The 16463-nt window shown below is 37.9% G+C and overlaps 1 protein-coding gene and 1 pseudogene across 1 annotated transcript; one reads left to right on the top strand and one right to left on the bottom strand.

Moving 5' to 3' along the window:
- Positions 1 to 6862: 6862 nt before the first annotated feature.
- LOC126610658 (uncharacterized) lies at positions 6863 to 8081 on the bottom strand. The gene is made up of 2 exons (XM_050278762.1): positions 8026 to 8081; positions 6863 to 7505 (listed from the first exon to the last, which is right to left on the bottom strand). Exons 1-2 carry the CDS (start codon positions 8079 to 8081, stop codon positions 6863 to 6865), a joined length of 699 nt encoding a protein of 232 aa, XP_050134719.1.
- Positions 8082 to 8448: 367 nt separating this feature from the next.
- On the top strand, positions 8449 to 15586 carry LOC126610657 (uncharacterized; annotated as a pseudogene).
- The last annotated feature ends 877 nt before the right edge of the window (positions 15587 to 16463 follow it).

The following is a 16463-nucleotide window of genomic DNA, read 5'->3' as shown; positions in this document are numbered from 1 at the left end:
AAAAAAAAGGGAACTTTAATGAAAAGATCCTGGTACTGTTCACTTTAACGAAAAACCACATTTTTACACTAAAAAATCAATCCTGGTACTATTCACTTTACCCTTTATTTTGTCATTATCGTTAAAACTCAAAATTTTCAAGCCTTTTTCATTAGTTTTCCTAAAAAAAAAAGGAAAGGAAACGAACAAAAGGAAAAGAAGACAAGAAAAAAAGGAGGTTGTTTGTTGGTTTTTTGGCTACTATTCTTTTTAGCCCAAGTTACATATTTTGTTGGCCTGGGAATTTGGGCCATATCTTTTCTCACTCAAATGACTTGGAGCCGTGGCATTTTGGGCTCATACCATTATGCATCGATCTGATCAAACCGAACAGGAAAGTAGGACCAATTGTGACCGGTTCAAGTCACGTGCATTGGTTGCCGAAGCTCAGGTAGAGTCTGACCATACAGGTAATGATGGTAAGGCTTTCAAAGTTTCTGCATCTGTTATGAATAGTACATGGATAATTGATTCTGGTGCTACTGAACATATGACTTGTGATTCTAGACAGGTGCAAACCTTAAAACCATCCACCAATACTATAGTTAGTGTTGCCAATGGTAATGTTGTCCCCATTATTGGGGAAGGCGATGTCTCCCTCTCTGATACCCTGCATCTTGACTCCGTACTTGTTGTTCCTTCCCTTGACTATAATTTATTATCTGTTGCTTAAATAACTGTCGCCTTACATTGCCTTGTTATTTTTTGGCCTTCCTTTTGTGTTTTTAAGGACATTCGGACTCGTAAGACGATTGGTTATGGTATTCGAAGGGGAAAGCTCTACTACTTGGAGCTGACATCAAACAGGTCTCGAAATTTGACTCAAGCTCTTGCCGTGGGAGGATCTCATAGGGAGAGGGATAAAGCTTCAGAGGTTTGGTTATGGCATCGTCGACTTGGACATGCTTCTTTCGGCTATTTACGAAGGTTGTTTCCTAGCCTATTTGTTAAGCATGACATTTCTAGCTTTAAATGTGGTGTTTGTGAAATGGCTAAAAGTCATCGTACTTCGTTTCCACCTAGTTTAAATAAAAGTTCAATCCCATTTATGATAATTCATTCTGATGTTTGGGGACCATCTAAAATTGCTACACTTGGTGGTGCTCATTGGTTTGTTACTTTTATTGATAACTGCACACGTATGAATTGGGTTTGTTTGATGAAGTCCAAAAGTGAAGTTACCTCTTTGTTTCAGCGGTTTTACAAAATGGTACAAGTACAATATAAGTCACAAATACAGGTTCTTAGGAGTGACAATGGTGGCGAATATGTAAACTCTAAACTTCGTGCCTTTCTTGATCATCATGGTATTGTTCATCAAACTACATGTCCATATACTCCACAACAAAATGGGGTTGTCGAACGCAAGAACCGTCAGCTTCTGGAGGTTGTTCGTGCTTCTTTACTCGAGGCTTGTCTCCCGTTATCCTATTGGGGAGAAGCTCTCACCTCAGCTGCGTATCTCATTAATCGTGTTCCATCCCGATCGGTTGATTTTCAGACACCCCTTCAGGCACTTTCTTCACATGTTGATGCTAATGCAGTCCCTAATCTTCCACCTCATGTGTTTGGTTGTGTGGCATTCGTTCATCTTCATAAACAACAGCGAAGTAAGCTTGAACCTCGAGCCTTACGATGTGTGTTTGTGGGGTATGCATCAAGGCAGAAAGGATACCGTTGTTATCACCCATCGACGAATAAGTTGTTTGTCACTATGGATGTTGCGTTTCATGAGAATGATATGTACTTTGCCAATCCTGAGTCTTCACTTCAAGGGGAGAATCAGAAAGAAGTTCAAACTCTTGATTATACTATTCCAGATATAGATAGAGTGAATGATTTGGATTTAAGTGGTGATGTTTTGGAAATAAGTGGTGATCATTCACACGAAAATAATGATGTGAATGATTTGGAATTAAGTGGTAATGTCTTGGAGACAAGTGGTGATCATTCACATGGAAACAATGTTGGAAACCTTGAAAGGGACGAGTCAACATCGCCAGATAACTCACTGCCTGATAGCTCACTGCCAGTTTTCTCACCACCAGACAACCCTGTGTCGCCAGCTACCTCACAATCGATCTTGAGTCCCAATAACCATAATTAATCGTCTTCGATTTCGGATGCACCACCACCACGTCGTCTCCCTGATCGCGTCAACCGAGGTATTCCTAAACTTACATATGAAGCCGACCCTAAATGCAAAACTAGGTATCCGGTGAGTAAGCCCAACCTTGAGTCTAATGTGTTATACCTGTTAAGTAATTATGTGTCTACCAGTCACCTGTCAGAATCAAATAAGACGTTTGTGCATCAATTATCTACTGTATCTATTCCTAACAGTGTGCAGGAGGCTTTAACCGATCCACGTTGGCAAGTAGCAATGAATGAAGAGTTGAAGTCTTTGAAGAAGAATGCTACCTGGGAGATCACAGATTTGCCAGCTGGCAAGAAACCTGTGGGATGCAAATGAGTCTATACTGTGAAATACAAAGCAGATGGGACGGTGGATCGTTTCAAGGCAAGACTGGTAGCAAAAGGATACACTAAAAAAATATGGAATCGACTACACAGATACATTTGCACCTGTAGCCAAGATCAACACAGTTCATGTTTTGTTGTCCTTGGCTGCAAATCTTAATTGGCCCTTACAACAGTTCGATGTGAAGAACGCCTTCTTGCATAGAGACTTGACAGAATAGATTTATATGGATCTTCCACCGGGATGTAATGCTCCAGATAAATACAAAAGAAAAGTGTGTAGGTTGAAGAAATCCTTGTATGGCTTGAAGTAGTCCCCTCGAGCATGGTTCGGAAGATTCACAAAATCTATGAGAGCATTTGGTTACAGACAAAGTAACTCTGATCATACTTTGTTCCTGAAAAGACAGAATGGGAAGCTTACTGCACTTATTGTGTATGTAGACGATATGGTGGTAACAGGTAATGATCCGGAAGAACGTGCGACCTTGCAAAGATACCTGTCTACAGAATTTGAAATGAAGGTCCTTGGATCCCTGAAATATTTTTTAGGGATTGAGGTGTTGAGAAGCAATTTTGGAATTTTCTTATCTCAGAGGAAGTAAATTATTGATTTGTTGCACGAAACTGGCATGTCAGCTTGTTAGCCAATAGCTACACCATTAGAAGAAGGATTGAATCTTAGTGTTGATCATAATCAAGTACTAGTTGACAAAGGAAGATACCAAAGGTTAGTAGGCCGTTTGATGTATTTGGCACACATAAGACCGGACCTTGCTTATGCCTTGAGTGTAGTGAGTCAATACATGCATGATCCTGGAGAACAACATATGAATGCCGTGATGAGAATATTGCGATATTTGAAGGGAAGTTCGGGCAAATGAATTTTGTTTAAGAGGAATAATCACTTTAGTGTTGAAGGTTATACTGATGCAGACTGGGCATGTTCCATTGATGATAGACGCTCAACATCATGTTACTTTACGTTTGTTGGGGGTAACTTGGTTACATGGAGAAGTAAGAAACAGAATGTGGTTGCCCGTTCCAATGCAGAAGCAAAATACAGAGGTATGGCTTTGGGGATTTGTGAAATTTTGTGGCTTAAGCTTCTGTTAAGCGATTTGGGTATACAACATGATCAGCCCATGAAATTATTTTATGATAATAAAGCTGCTCGTGACATTGCACATAATTCGGTACAACATGATAGAACAAAACATGTTGAAGTTGATCGATTCTTCATCAAAGAAAAATTGGAAGGGAAAATAATTGAAGTACCGGCGATAAGAACAGAAGATCAGTTGGCAGATATCCTCACAAAAGCTGTTTCGAGTCACAAGTTTTCAAGTTTCTTACACAAGTTGGGCATGAGCGACATATATGCACCAACTTGAGGGGGAGTGTTGACTTTTGTATTTTAGGTAGGATCCCTAATTGATATGTAATCCCATGTAATCACTTGTAATTAGTTTTCTTTCCTTTTATGTTGGGGTTGTACACCTATAAGTTCCTCTTATTGAGAAGAATATATTATCATTCAAAGCATTCTCTTCTAGAGCTAATCAATTAGGATTTCATTACTTAACTATTCATATGCTGAGTTCAATACAGTCCAACTCAACAAAATAAGGAAAAAAAATTAACGAGTAAAAAAAATACCCCAAACCTAAACCGTGGTAGAAGTTACTTTAGGAAGCTCATTAGTTTGTTTTTCGGGTTCCATTGTGAAATGTCGGATGATTATGTTCATATAGTATTTCAATTTTGCTAAATGTATAAACAACTGATGCAATTGCATTTTCATACAACGTTTTGAGGTACTTGAAGGCGTAGTCATTTCGTAGACATTTTAAATGAACCAATCAAGACTTGTTTTAAAAGCAACTTGCTTAAGTTGGGGGTTAGTCATAGAATATTGCTGACGTAAAGAAGTTGAAGATAGGGGCTTGAACATAGAAAATTGTTGGATAAGAGTGCGGTGGCAACAAGAGAGGAGAGAGATGTGTAATTACGAAATGTGTTATTTTACTCATTGTGTCTTTATTTATAACTATAGGGAATGTAAACTTTTTACCCCAATACAATTACAACTGTAATAGGACAATATCTAGTCTAAGAGATGTGATAGAATCTTATAAATACATTCTAAGGTATGATAGGATTTACACAATCACATTTTTAATCCAATAAGACTGCAATACACTTTTTATTTATTTATTTTTGAAACCGTTGTTAATTTTGAAGTGAGCCCAAGAAAACTAAAGGCGAAATAAGCCTAAGATCTTAGATTGTGGGGTGTTATAACATTTTAACTTTGATTAGATGGGCTTTTATGGAATTGGATTAGTACGCATATAATTACTGTTACGTTTTTATTATTTGTGAACAATAAATAGAGAACAAATATATAGATTTATGAAAGAAATGACGAATGAAGAAGACCGAAAAAGGGGGTCTTAGATAAGCTCATATTCCTAATTAGCTAGTAGGTTTTGGGTAGATATTTAACGGTTGATGACATGTGTCGTTAACTAAATATGGAAGAAATTGAAAATTAGGAACCTCTTATTCATTAATAGGCATATTTGTACATTTGCCCCCTAAATTTGTATGAAGTTACCAATTTCCTCCTAAACTTTAATTTTAGCTGATTATCTCATTGAACTTTTACAATTAGCCAACTTACCCCTTAAACTTTATTTTTAGCCAATTACCCCTGAACTTTATAAATAACCAATTTCCCCCGGGCTTTTAGATTTAAAAAAAAATTATCTAATTTTCCATTCATCTTGATCACGGAAACAAAACATAATAACTGTATGAAGGCAATAAGGATGGAACATTGGATAGATGATAAATTGAATGAAAGTTTTAAAATCTAACCCCACGGGCGAATTGGCCGTTTTTTAAAGTTTAGGAGGTAATCGACTAAAATTGAAGTTCAACAGGGAAAGTAGCTAATTATAAAAGTTCAAAGGGGTAATCGGCTAAAATTAAAGTCCAAGAGGAAATTGGTAGGTGCATACAAGTTCAGGGGCAAATAAACAAATATCTCTTCATTAATATTAGTACAATTCCACTTATTTCCATAATTGTCATATCATATATGGTGCTTATAATACAGCTGCGCTAGGGAGGAGGGTGGTTAGGTACAATTCTCTACTGGCAGTACTCCTATAGGTGAAGCGTGCGACAAGAGATTTTCCGTCTCCATTTGTCACAGACCACAACACCATTGTGATGTTGATTGCTGATTTATTCGCTTACGCATTGACGACTGTCAAGCTTCCAATAATATATACATGAATTGTTGAACAAATTCAGCCTCTGGCGTTGATTCTATTGGTGCTTATCCCCATTTAAGATTTTGCGTGGTTTACTCCGGCATGTTGGTCCGTATATTTTGCAATAACTGTGAATAGTCCTACCAAACCCTAAGAAGACTCTGTATTGCAGTTGTTGGTTATGTCCATGACAAAATTTGACAAAATGAAGGATCTGATGATGAAATTCATTCTGTCTCAAAAAAATAAAATAAAAAATAATAATTACAACATGATGATGTAAGACTAAAACCGGTTGAAGTGACAGTGGTCCTGATTTGGAGAGATTTTTCATTATGCCCAAAACATAGGATAGAACACCACATATCATTATATAATTAGAGGGACACTTGGAGAAAAAAAAAAAAAAAACTCTCCTTCAATTGACTAATGATATTGTTGGATATTTCGTACAGAATGCAAATCATGGTAGGTTGCTCATTTTTATTTTTGTTTTCATCTCAGCAAAATAAATTGAAGTTCAAGTTGTATGGTATATGAAATATAGAAAACAAGTTGTAAAAGAATAAACATAGAGCACACTCAAAATTCAAGTGTAAATAAGTTGTATGAAACTGATTTATTGGTACCATGATGTTTTGTTCCAATAAAAGAATGATATTTGTGCTCTTTTTCAACACATCTCATCGGTTTACTGACTTAAGAAGTTACGTGACGGTGAACTCATTTCATGTAAGTTATTCTTCTTTAATTATAAGTGGCAATTTTACCTCAAAACTTATACTTTGGTATCAACATCCACTATAGCCAGTTTCGAGACTCTGGCATCTCCATTTTGATTTCATTGAAAGAAAAAAAAATTATTTGAAAGGAACTCGTCAAGTAATAAATACATTATACATATATTACAAAAGTAGATAAGGGCCTCAATTGGTAAAGAAAAGTGAAATCTGACATGAAATGATAATGAAAAGTCTGATGAGATAATACAAGGAAAGTATTTTATACGAAGGTAGCTTACTTAAGCTTATCTTCTTCTAGACTGCTACGGATGTTATTTAAACATCTCCTGCACTTGCACTTGCACCATTCGGTTGATCGGATCCCATAACCAACTCTTTCAATTTGTCTAACATTCCGGATGCAATAACTTTTGCACTTGCACCAATATTCATGAAGAACTCTTTCAGTTTGTCAAACATTCCGGATGCAACAACTCCACTTGCACCAATATTCATGAACACCTCTTTCAGTTTGTTAAACAGCTGACGAAGCTGTTCAAGTGCTCTCTGATACAAACTTTTCAAAACATCTGCAATTTCATGGTATGACTTTGTTACTGCAATCACAAGGCAAATGATCCATACTGCGATGGCGAACCACCCCAAAGGTGGAACGATGATCAACAATTCTAAGGTTATGGCAAGTGTTCCAGACGAGAGGCTAATCTTATCCATGAACTCAGACAAATCTGGATTTTCAGGAGCTATCTTGACTGCCAGTGCCCATGAACCGATGTAAACCACAATATCAACAATCAAAGCCACTAACGTGTCGTATTCCGTGGACAACAGATATACTGCAGCTCCAGCTCCGTCCATAAGCTGGATAAACCCGGCTAGCGTGGGGATGGCAAATATAATACACTTGTGCAATGTCTTTGAAGAACTTTGACGATAACGTTCCCCAGCCTCGCTTGTGCTATATTATAAATATATGGTTAGAAAATTATATTGGGTTATAAGCATTTTCCTTCGAGGTATATGGTGATAAACATTTTAGGCGCAACATAGTTCACCACTAATGTCATCAACATGATTCTAACTTAAGCAAAGTATTATGTTTTATCATAATAGGCATTAGTTATATTAGAAGTGAAATCTTTTCCGATTTGAGACTTTGACAAATAATTTAAATAATAGAAACAACTAATAATTAAAGCATGCCTGCAGCTTAGATATAGTGATCCCCCCCCCCCCCCCCCCCCCCAATTAACTTAATAAGCTATTTGGGTACGTACAACGCATGAACCAATTTCATTTCCAACACAACATCGTTTACAACAAGTTAAGTGTTGTTTTGGATGCCCACTTCCCCCATGGCCTCATCGCACAATAATATGGATTTATCGTTATTCAATCAAGTCGGGCTACATCCACTGCGTATATATGACATAAATATGTAGAGGAAAAAAAAAAGGGGAAGCAGAGTGTACGCTTACCCTTCCAGTTCCGAACGTCGAGGGACGCTAACATCATTGACCGGGACACGATCCATCTGTGTATATATATATGACACTTCTGTACAGAGGAAAACAAACACAAAATCCAGATCGTCAGATCGAAAACTCGTCACACCTTCACATAGACGCAAGAGCTCTGTTTTTTTTTTTTTTTTTTTTTTTTTGTAATTTCCAGCGAAAGAGAACTCCAAAACAGAAATTTGAGACGAAGAATATGGTCAATAGCGGCCGTCATGCTTAAGACAGTACTTAAGATGGCAGGCAGATATTCAAATGCTACCGTAACCGGTCCGGTGGTCAATGCGAGCAAAAAAAGCCGGTTAGCTTTGAGCTACTCACAAAATGAAAGCACAAAAAAAATAAAAACAGCACTTACTTTTATGAGCACACAACGGTAGAACAATGGAAGGAGTTCTGGACAGTGAGTCGCTTGAAATGCAAATTGAGGATCTGAAGAAGGCCGTCTCTGATTATACTTGTAGAGCTTCAGGCAGGACTCGCAAACTTTATGTGGCTGGCCAGGATAAAATTAGTGTTCAGACAGGACAAAATTAATTGAGTGGAATGAAAATGACCTTCAGGGGAAATATAGAAGCGGTTGTTTTTTAATATACAACACACCACCTCGTTGATATTATGTACAACACACCACCTCGTCAACTCTCTCTTTATATTACTTGTAGTACAAGAAAAAAGCAATGAAAAGTTTTGTTTCCATTAATTTGTGTTGTACATAATATCAACAAGTGTTATGGCTGGAAACAAAACTTTTCAGTGGCATATCAAAGTTCTTCAATGTCATTTTCAGTGGCATATCAAAGTTCTTCAATGTCATTTTCAGTGGCATATCAAAGTTCTTCAATGTCATTTTCAGTGGCATATCAAAGTTCTTCAATGTCATTTTCAGTGGCATAACAAAGTTCTTCAATGTCATACAAAGATGGATCGTGTCCCGGTCAATGCTGTTAGCGTCCCTCGACGTTCGGAACTGGAAGGGTAAGCGTACACTCTGCTTCCCCTTTTTTTTTCCTCTACATATTTATGTCATATATACGCAGTGGATGTAGCCCGACTTGATTGAATAACGATAAATCCATATTATTGTGCGATGAGGCCATGGGGGAAGTGGGCATCCAAAACAACACTTAACTTGTTGTAAACGATGTTGTGTTGGAAATGAAATTGGTTCATGCGTTGTACGTACCCAAATAGCTTATTAAGTTAATTGGGGGGGGGGGGGGGATACTACCCCAATTAGTGAGAGAGGGTGGGTTCCAAGATTACATTCCCTCGTATCTAACCTAAAAATGAAGAAAATAACTGATTGATTAGCGGTTAATTCATCAAAAACTCACCTCTTGATAAGTCTAGGCATTTTTTTTTGACAATTAAGAGCGTCGAATGTCTAGATCGATTCGTTATAACAATCATTTAAGAAAATAGCAGCTAGATAGGTACCTTGTTACAACTTACTATTGCTTGCGTACTTAGTTGATTTCAGTTGATATATTGACTTGATTAATTTCTAGATATTTCAATTCCATTTAATTTTCTCTTTAACTGTATATATAACAGCACAAGTGACGAAGAACGTTCTACAATGGTATTGCATAAATATATATCTTCCCTCATCACCATGCTAGGCATCTTCATCCAACTGAAGCAGGGAGCTAAAAATGAGTCTCTGTTTGATACAAACTACCCGACTATGGTGTCTCTTATCGTTGCCATACTCGCTTATGGCGGATCACTAATTGGCTTTAGAGGCCCTAATTCGTGTTTGGCAGAATCAATCATCAATAAGATTAGCCTCCTCTTTGGAACTCTTGCCTTGATTTTAGAAGTGGTGATCCTTGTGCCAGGTTTAGGGCTAGCTGCACTATTCTTTTGGGTTGTTTGGTTTGTGAGCGTTGTAGCTGAGTACGCCTGCAAATACCTTGAAGCGTTGTATAAAAGTGCAGTTGCATCAGTTGTTCAGACATTTGACAAATTGAAAGAGCATCTGAACATGATCACGAGACGATTCGCAACGGAACCCGAAGAACAAACTGATGAGCTTCCTCAAGTACCTTCTACCATGGTTTAGGTTTAGGTTTAGGTTTGGGGTATTACTTTTACTTGTTTTTTTTTTCCTTATTTTATGAGTTGGACTATATTGGGGCCGAGTTCTTCATGATATGTATTTGTAATGCTCTATTATCAATGAATGAAATATCGTAATCTTCTTCTTAAAAAAAGACCTAGTTAAACTTCCTTTTAATCAGGGCAAGTCACTCTTTTCGTTTGCCAAAAAAAGAAAAATCTAATCTAATTTTCAAATCCGTTTATTTCTACAGCAATCCGTTTGGTACTAACAAAACTCCGAGACTTCTTGTTAGTTTGCTGATACGGAGATTGCTCTATACTAGACTAGTATGGACTAATTTCAACCAGAGTAAAAAACAGTAAAACAGTAAAATGTAATTACAACTGTAGTACGGACTTTCTCCTTCATAGAGAAAACTATTGTAGAATATAGCGTGTTAAAAAAAGAATTCAATGTTTTGGAGGAATTGAACGCCTTGGGATACAAGGCAATCTGATTCTGGATGAGGAATCATACAATTCATGGACGGGAAAGGAACATTGGGTTGAAATGTGCTTATGTGGAGCTAGGATTAACGATAATCACTAGAAAATGAAATGCAACTTTGAAATTATGTGTTAAAAGCTAGGCATTTCGTGGGTTCTTGCTGATATACTCTGTCTGGTGAGTAAAAATTTCGAAACTAGTGAGTTGCGTTGAGTTTCAGTGTGCAATCTGATGATGTGGTTCTGCTGATTGTGTTGACAGTACTGAGGTTAAGTTGAATTCTCTCTATATCTGAGTTGAATTTTCCTAATGCTTATCGGGTTAATTGCAGGAATGGGAACTGAAGTGCAGTCGAAGATGTACTTCCGGGATATTGTTCCATACAGAATCTAAGCACCGCATTACAAGTTTCATTACTTTCAAATTCTTGCCTGCACATACGACTCTTATCAGATGCACGCTGGTCATTATATCTACAAAAGGGAAGGGGGCGGTCGGGCGAGGAGTCTCTGTAGAGTTCATTTTTAAGAAGAAACTCTCTTAGCTATTTCATAGTTAGACTATATGAATATATCCCTGGTGAATTTCTTACCATTTACCGACATCACCAAACAAGTAGTTAATCATGTTTCCTCCATCGTTTACTTTACTGCTAATAAAGCTTAAGATTGGAAAATCTTACAAAGGGTTGCAGTTCTCTTCATTTTGGACTAACGGATTGATATGCTTTTTTTCAGAGCAAATAAGAAGTTCTTCTGGCGGAAAGTTTGGTCTTCAAGATTTTAATTGGCCATGTGGATCGTCAGAAAATGAAGCTAGGATATCCTGCTATCCTCCTGCTAAGCTTTTCACTTCTGATGAGAATAAAATGGAGAAACGAATAAAGAGGACATTTTTTGGTATAGAAATCTCTGAAAGCGATATAAGTTCATCTGCTATGACTTCGCAATCTGATGCAGCCATTTCCGAGTCATATCCTAATTGGACAATACCTCCAAGTAGCTTGAGCAAGAACTTAACATCAATTCAAGTAAGCACTTCCGTTAATACCTCCACACAATCTAATAGGGCTTCACTCATTGATGCCACAAAGCCGTGAAGTTACCAAGGACAGATTGCTTCTAGACTGTAATTTGATACCGTCAACTCCCAGTATGAAAGACGAAGTGTCACACCAAAGCGGTTTTTTCTTCCGCACTAAGTTGGAGTCCAATGAATTATAGGCTTGTCACCCCTCAACGAACCTTGTGTTTGGGTTAAAACTTGAACTTTGGGCTCAAAAGGGAGTTAAGCCCAAAGGAAGGTTTAGAAGGAAAGAAGCCCGAAGCTCAGCTGAAGCCCAGAAGGCAGAAGAAGCCCTTTTCCGACTAAGTGCAGATCATTTGAACCACTTACTCACCTACCTATAGGTCAAGTGGTGTAGACCAGCCAGCTAATCAGCCCAAAAGTAGTTTACAATGGCAGTACAAGTAAAAAGTTGATGAGTCACTACCCTTCAAGCTGCATTCGGGCAAGATTAATGCTACAGGAGGCCAAGCCAAACCGTCTATAAAAGAAGAAAGAGAAATCAGAGATAAGGACACTCAAACAACCAAACAAATACACAAACTCTGCTCAAAAGCCAGATTTGCAAACGAAGCTGTAGTCAGCATCAAGCCTTCATCCCTTTCGGGATCAACCTTCACTAACGCCTTTGTAAAAGCTTTGCTACCTTGTATAAATCTTCTTGTAGTATCGATTCTCTCCTATAAACTCATCTCCCTATCCCCCTTTCTAGCTCTCAAACCCTTTGTAAATCACAAAAGATAGGAAGTTGCAAGACGATCAGCCTTGCCCGACCTTCTTTGTTATGTCTTTTTCATTCATAGATCTAGTAATATGTTGTATACTTCCATTTGTATCCAAGTTATTTCTAGCAAGTTTATGATTAAAAGACTTCTTAGTTCATGAATCCGATTGGGTTAACAGTGCCCAACCATGCAAAAGATAAGTTGGAATATCTAAGTTCTAACCTCTCGGGCATACAAAATTGATCATTCAAAAGTCTTTGGTCTCAAGGCATAAAAAAGAACTTTATGTGGACTTAACCCATCCACGACAATCTTTGATAATAAGAAGTCCAGAGTTACTTGGGGCGCAAGTAATCGACCTATTTCTTAGTTTTATCTCTGTTATATTATGATTATCATAGAACGTTTGAGTGTTGAATTAATCCTGATGGGAAGCCTCAAGGCCTATACCTAAGGCCCTACAAAGGCACCTATCTGGGTTCATTCTGCTTGTCGGGCTAGGATGATAAAGTATAACAGTCATAATACTTCTGCAACAATGAAACAACCTGTATATGTTCGAGTACTTGGTTAGTTTTGATTGCGAGCCTCAAGGCCTACACCTAAGGCCCCACAAAGGCACCTTTCATAACTAAACTTGATCGCTCAGGCAGATACAATTAAACTAAGTATATGTTTTACATCTGCCATGCTAAAGATGGCAGTGGCACGCCTGAACATCTAAAAGTTAGTTTTGATTGTAAGCCTCAAGGCCTACATCTAAGGCCCCACAAAGGCACATTTCAGAATTAACTATGTCCTTCTCTTTCAGCCTTGCCCGACAAGCCCGTCAGTGAGCAGAAGCCCGACATAAATTATCAACCGGCGCCAACCTCTCGGGGAGATGTGTGCTCGTCGACCAGGAAACTTCCCCATCGGAAATTCCAGTGACGAACACCTTGCCCACCAAAGAAACCATTCAAGTTCAGGTCATGGAGTGGATGTTAAACCTATAATTGATGTGAATGATGTTCCTCCTAATAAATATCTGCATGGAGTCAGAGGCGAAGCTACGTAGGAGCGAAGAGGGGCATTCGCCCCTCCGCTCGCCGGAAAACAAAGGCAGGAACGACGGTTGAACCCCCTGGTTCGGCCGGAAACTGGGGAGCACTGGGTTCTTAAACCAGAAACAGAGTAGCTCTCGGGGAAGATGATGGGAGGGATTTTTTTTTAATTTTAAAATCCAGGCCAAAACAACGTCGTTTTGGGCTTGGTAAAAAAAAATTTAAATTTTTTTGGTAAACGGCGTCGTTTTGGTTGAATGAAAAAAATAAAATAAAAACAGGGGACCACTGGTCCCCATCCCCATCATCTGAATCCCTATTCTATTCCATTTCAAATTAAAAACCTTCACCCTTTTCCCCATATCCCATCCCGTCAGACGTCAATCCCCCCCACCCCACCTTTTCCCCCCTTTTCCCTCCCCCACACGACAAAACCTTCACTTTCCATTGGTTGTTGGCCTCCTCCAATACCAAACATATCAGTCTGCAACTGCAAGCACACTGCACAGCCACTCCAAATTCCAATTAAGGTAAAAATTTTAATTTATTTCAAACCCTAATTGATTATTGAATATAAAATTTTGTTTAATTGATGTAGGATTATAGGGTTATATTATATGGTTATTGATTATAAATTATTCATATGAATACTATGATTATTGATTTTTTTTTGAAGTACATAAAAGAGGATTGATACATTATATATACATTAACATAATGAACCCCAATTCAACTAACTAAAACCCTCATTCAAATGCATTGTTGGTACTTATTAATTACATTCATAGTCTACATACTCTACTGTAGAATAAAAATTGATTATTCATATGATATGATTGTTGGTACTGATTAATTAAATTCGTAGTCTACTCTAGGACTAAGAGTCTAAGATATATTTGTTTTTCTTTCGTTATACAGTTACGTAATGGAACGATATTATAAGAAACAGTGCTTAAATCCTTCTCCAAATATTCCGGATAGTCCTCCTCTTCCTTCAAATATTTCGGGTAGTCCTCCTCCTCCTTCTAGTATTCTGAGTAGTGCACAACAAAGTGAGATTACTGAGTTGGATGAAATATTAGCTAATCTTCCGGCAGACCCTGGACTGAGACGTCGAATGCTTGATTATCCACTCAATTGTCGTGAAGCAATTCGTAGATACTACCTTCAAAAGGAACCTTGTCAACCGAAGTCTCACATCATGCCAAGGAAAGCTAGCGACAATCGATGTTTTATTACAGGTTGGTTTGATAATTTTAAGTGGTTGGAGTATAGTATAGTAAAAGATGCTGCATTTTGCCGTTATTGCTATCTTTTTAAATGTGATTTTGATAAAGCGGGTGGTAGTGGAAGTGATGTCTTCACTACAAAAGGGTTTTCATGACATGAAACCTCGTCGACAACAATTGTAATTTGTTTTTATTGATTAATTATGGAAGACATTATTATATACAAAGATTTAGTTGTTGCTATTTTTTTTTAACCTTGCACTGTTTTAAGTTCGCCCCTCCCCCCGAGAAATCCTGGCTTCGCCACTGCATGGAGTAGCTTGTGAACAAAATATAGTTTCTCCCAATGAGCTGAGGAACCAAGAAAGCCGAGAAGGAAGATTGCATTGGCTTGAAGCAGTAACACTTTGCAATGGGAAATCTTCCAAAGAAACTGAAAGCAGACGCATGTGTAGAGAGCAATCGAAAGCAGACGGTCTGGTTCTAGACAAGGGATTTTCAAATGAGAATTCAGGTCCAAGACACCAAATAAATTTAAATAGATGTTTAACTGAAGAAGAAACTGAAACGACTGCTGCTTCCTCAGTTATGAGGACAGAACCCGTGACAGAATTGGAGGCACCGGTGATAGTTGAAACAAATATATATGGGGAAGATTCCACTGAAAGAAGACATAAGGAACTTCTTGACTCACCTCATGAGGGCCTTATTTGAGTTGCAGCCGAGGCTCTAGTTGCCATCTCATCATCTCAAGCTCCCAAGATGCAGGAAAATGCCCATTGTCGCAATCTGGAAGCTTCGGAAAACGACTCCCTTCTTTGGTTTGATATTTGTGGTCATTTTCCAGTCAAAACAATATGTGGAAACAAGTATTTTGTTAACTTTATAGATGATTTCTCTAGACTAGGATACACTTTTCTTATTAGTGAAAAATTTGATTCCCTTAAGTGCTTTATTATTTACAAAACTGAGGTTGAAAAACAGTTAGGAAAAGTCATTAAAATTGTTAGATCGGATAAGGGAGGAGAATACTTTGGCAGGTACACTGAATCAGGACAACAAAAGGGACCATTTGCACTCTATTTGGAGCAAAATGGCATTGTAGCTCAATATACAACACCGGGCACACCTCAACAAAATGGAGTCTTAGATAGAAGGAATAGAACCCTGATTGGCATGGTAAGAAGTATGATGTCAAGATCAAAATTACTAGGATTTTTGTGGGGAGAAGCTTTAAAAACAGCCAATTATATTTTAAACCGAGTTCCAAGCAAGGCAGTTTCTTCAACACCTTTTGAGTTATGGCATGAGAGAGTCCCAAACTTCACTTATTTCCATGTCTGGGGTTGTAAATTAGAAGCTAGGTTCTATAATCCTAATGAAAGAAAACTGGATTCAAGGACTCAGTCATGTTACTTCAGAGGCTATCCAGAGAAATCAAAAGGATACAGGTTCTATATCCCTCAAGGTCACACTCGGATACAAGAAACACATAATGCAACTTTCTTAGAGGATGAAGATGTTTCAGACCTATCAAGGGAAAATTTTGTTTTTGAAGAGATGGATCAAGATTCTGGTAACACTACACAACCAGGTTATAATCAAGTTTTGTTATTTCCTTCAACAAAGTCACCTGCAATAGAAAACTCGAATGAAGAATTGTTTTCTGGTGGTGAATTGGGTTCGGGCACTAAAAATACTATGGAGATAGATCCAATCTCAACAAATTCTGATATCATCACAGAATCTCAACAGCCAGCAACAATTGAAGTTGCATCACATT

This window comes from Malus sylvestris, chromosome 17 (genome assembly GCF_916048215.2).
Source record: "Malus sylvestris chromosome 17, drMalSylv7.2, whole genome shotgun sequence".
In the NCBI taxonomy this organism is placed as follows: domain Eukaryota; kingdom Viridiplantae; phylum Streptophyta; class Magnoliopsida; order Rosales; family Rosaceae; genus Malus; species Malus sylvestris.
Note: the sequence above shows the minus strand (reverse complement) of the source record. Positions and strands in the feature narration are given on the sequence as shown.

Bases quoted from the DNA above. Each gene is read 5' to 3' on its own strand.
- LOC126610658 (XM_050278762.1), bottom strand. From the start codon at position 8,081: ATGGATCGTGTCCCGGTCAATGATGTTAGCGTCCCTCGACGTTCGGAA. The intron at 7,506-8,025 runs GTAAGCGTACAC...TTTATAATATAG, and splicing joins CGACGTTCGGAACTGGAAGG to CACAAGCGAGGCTGGGGAAC.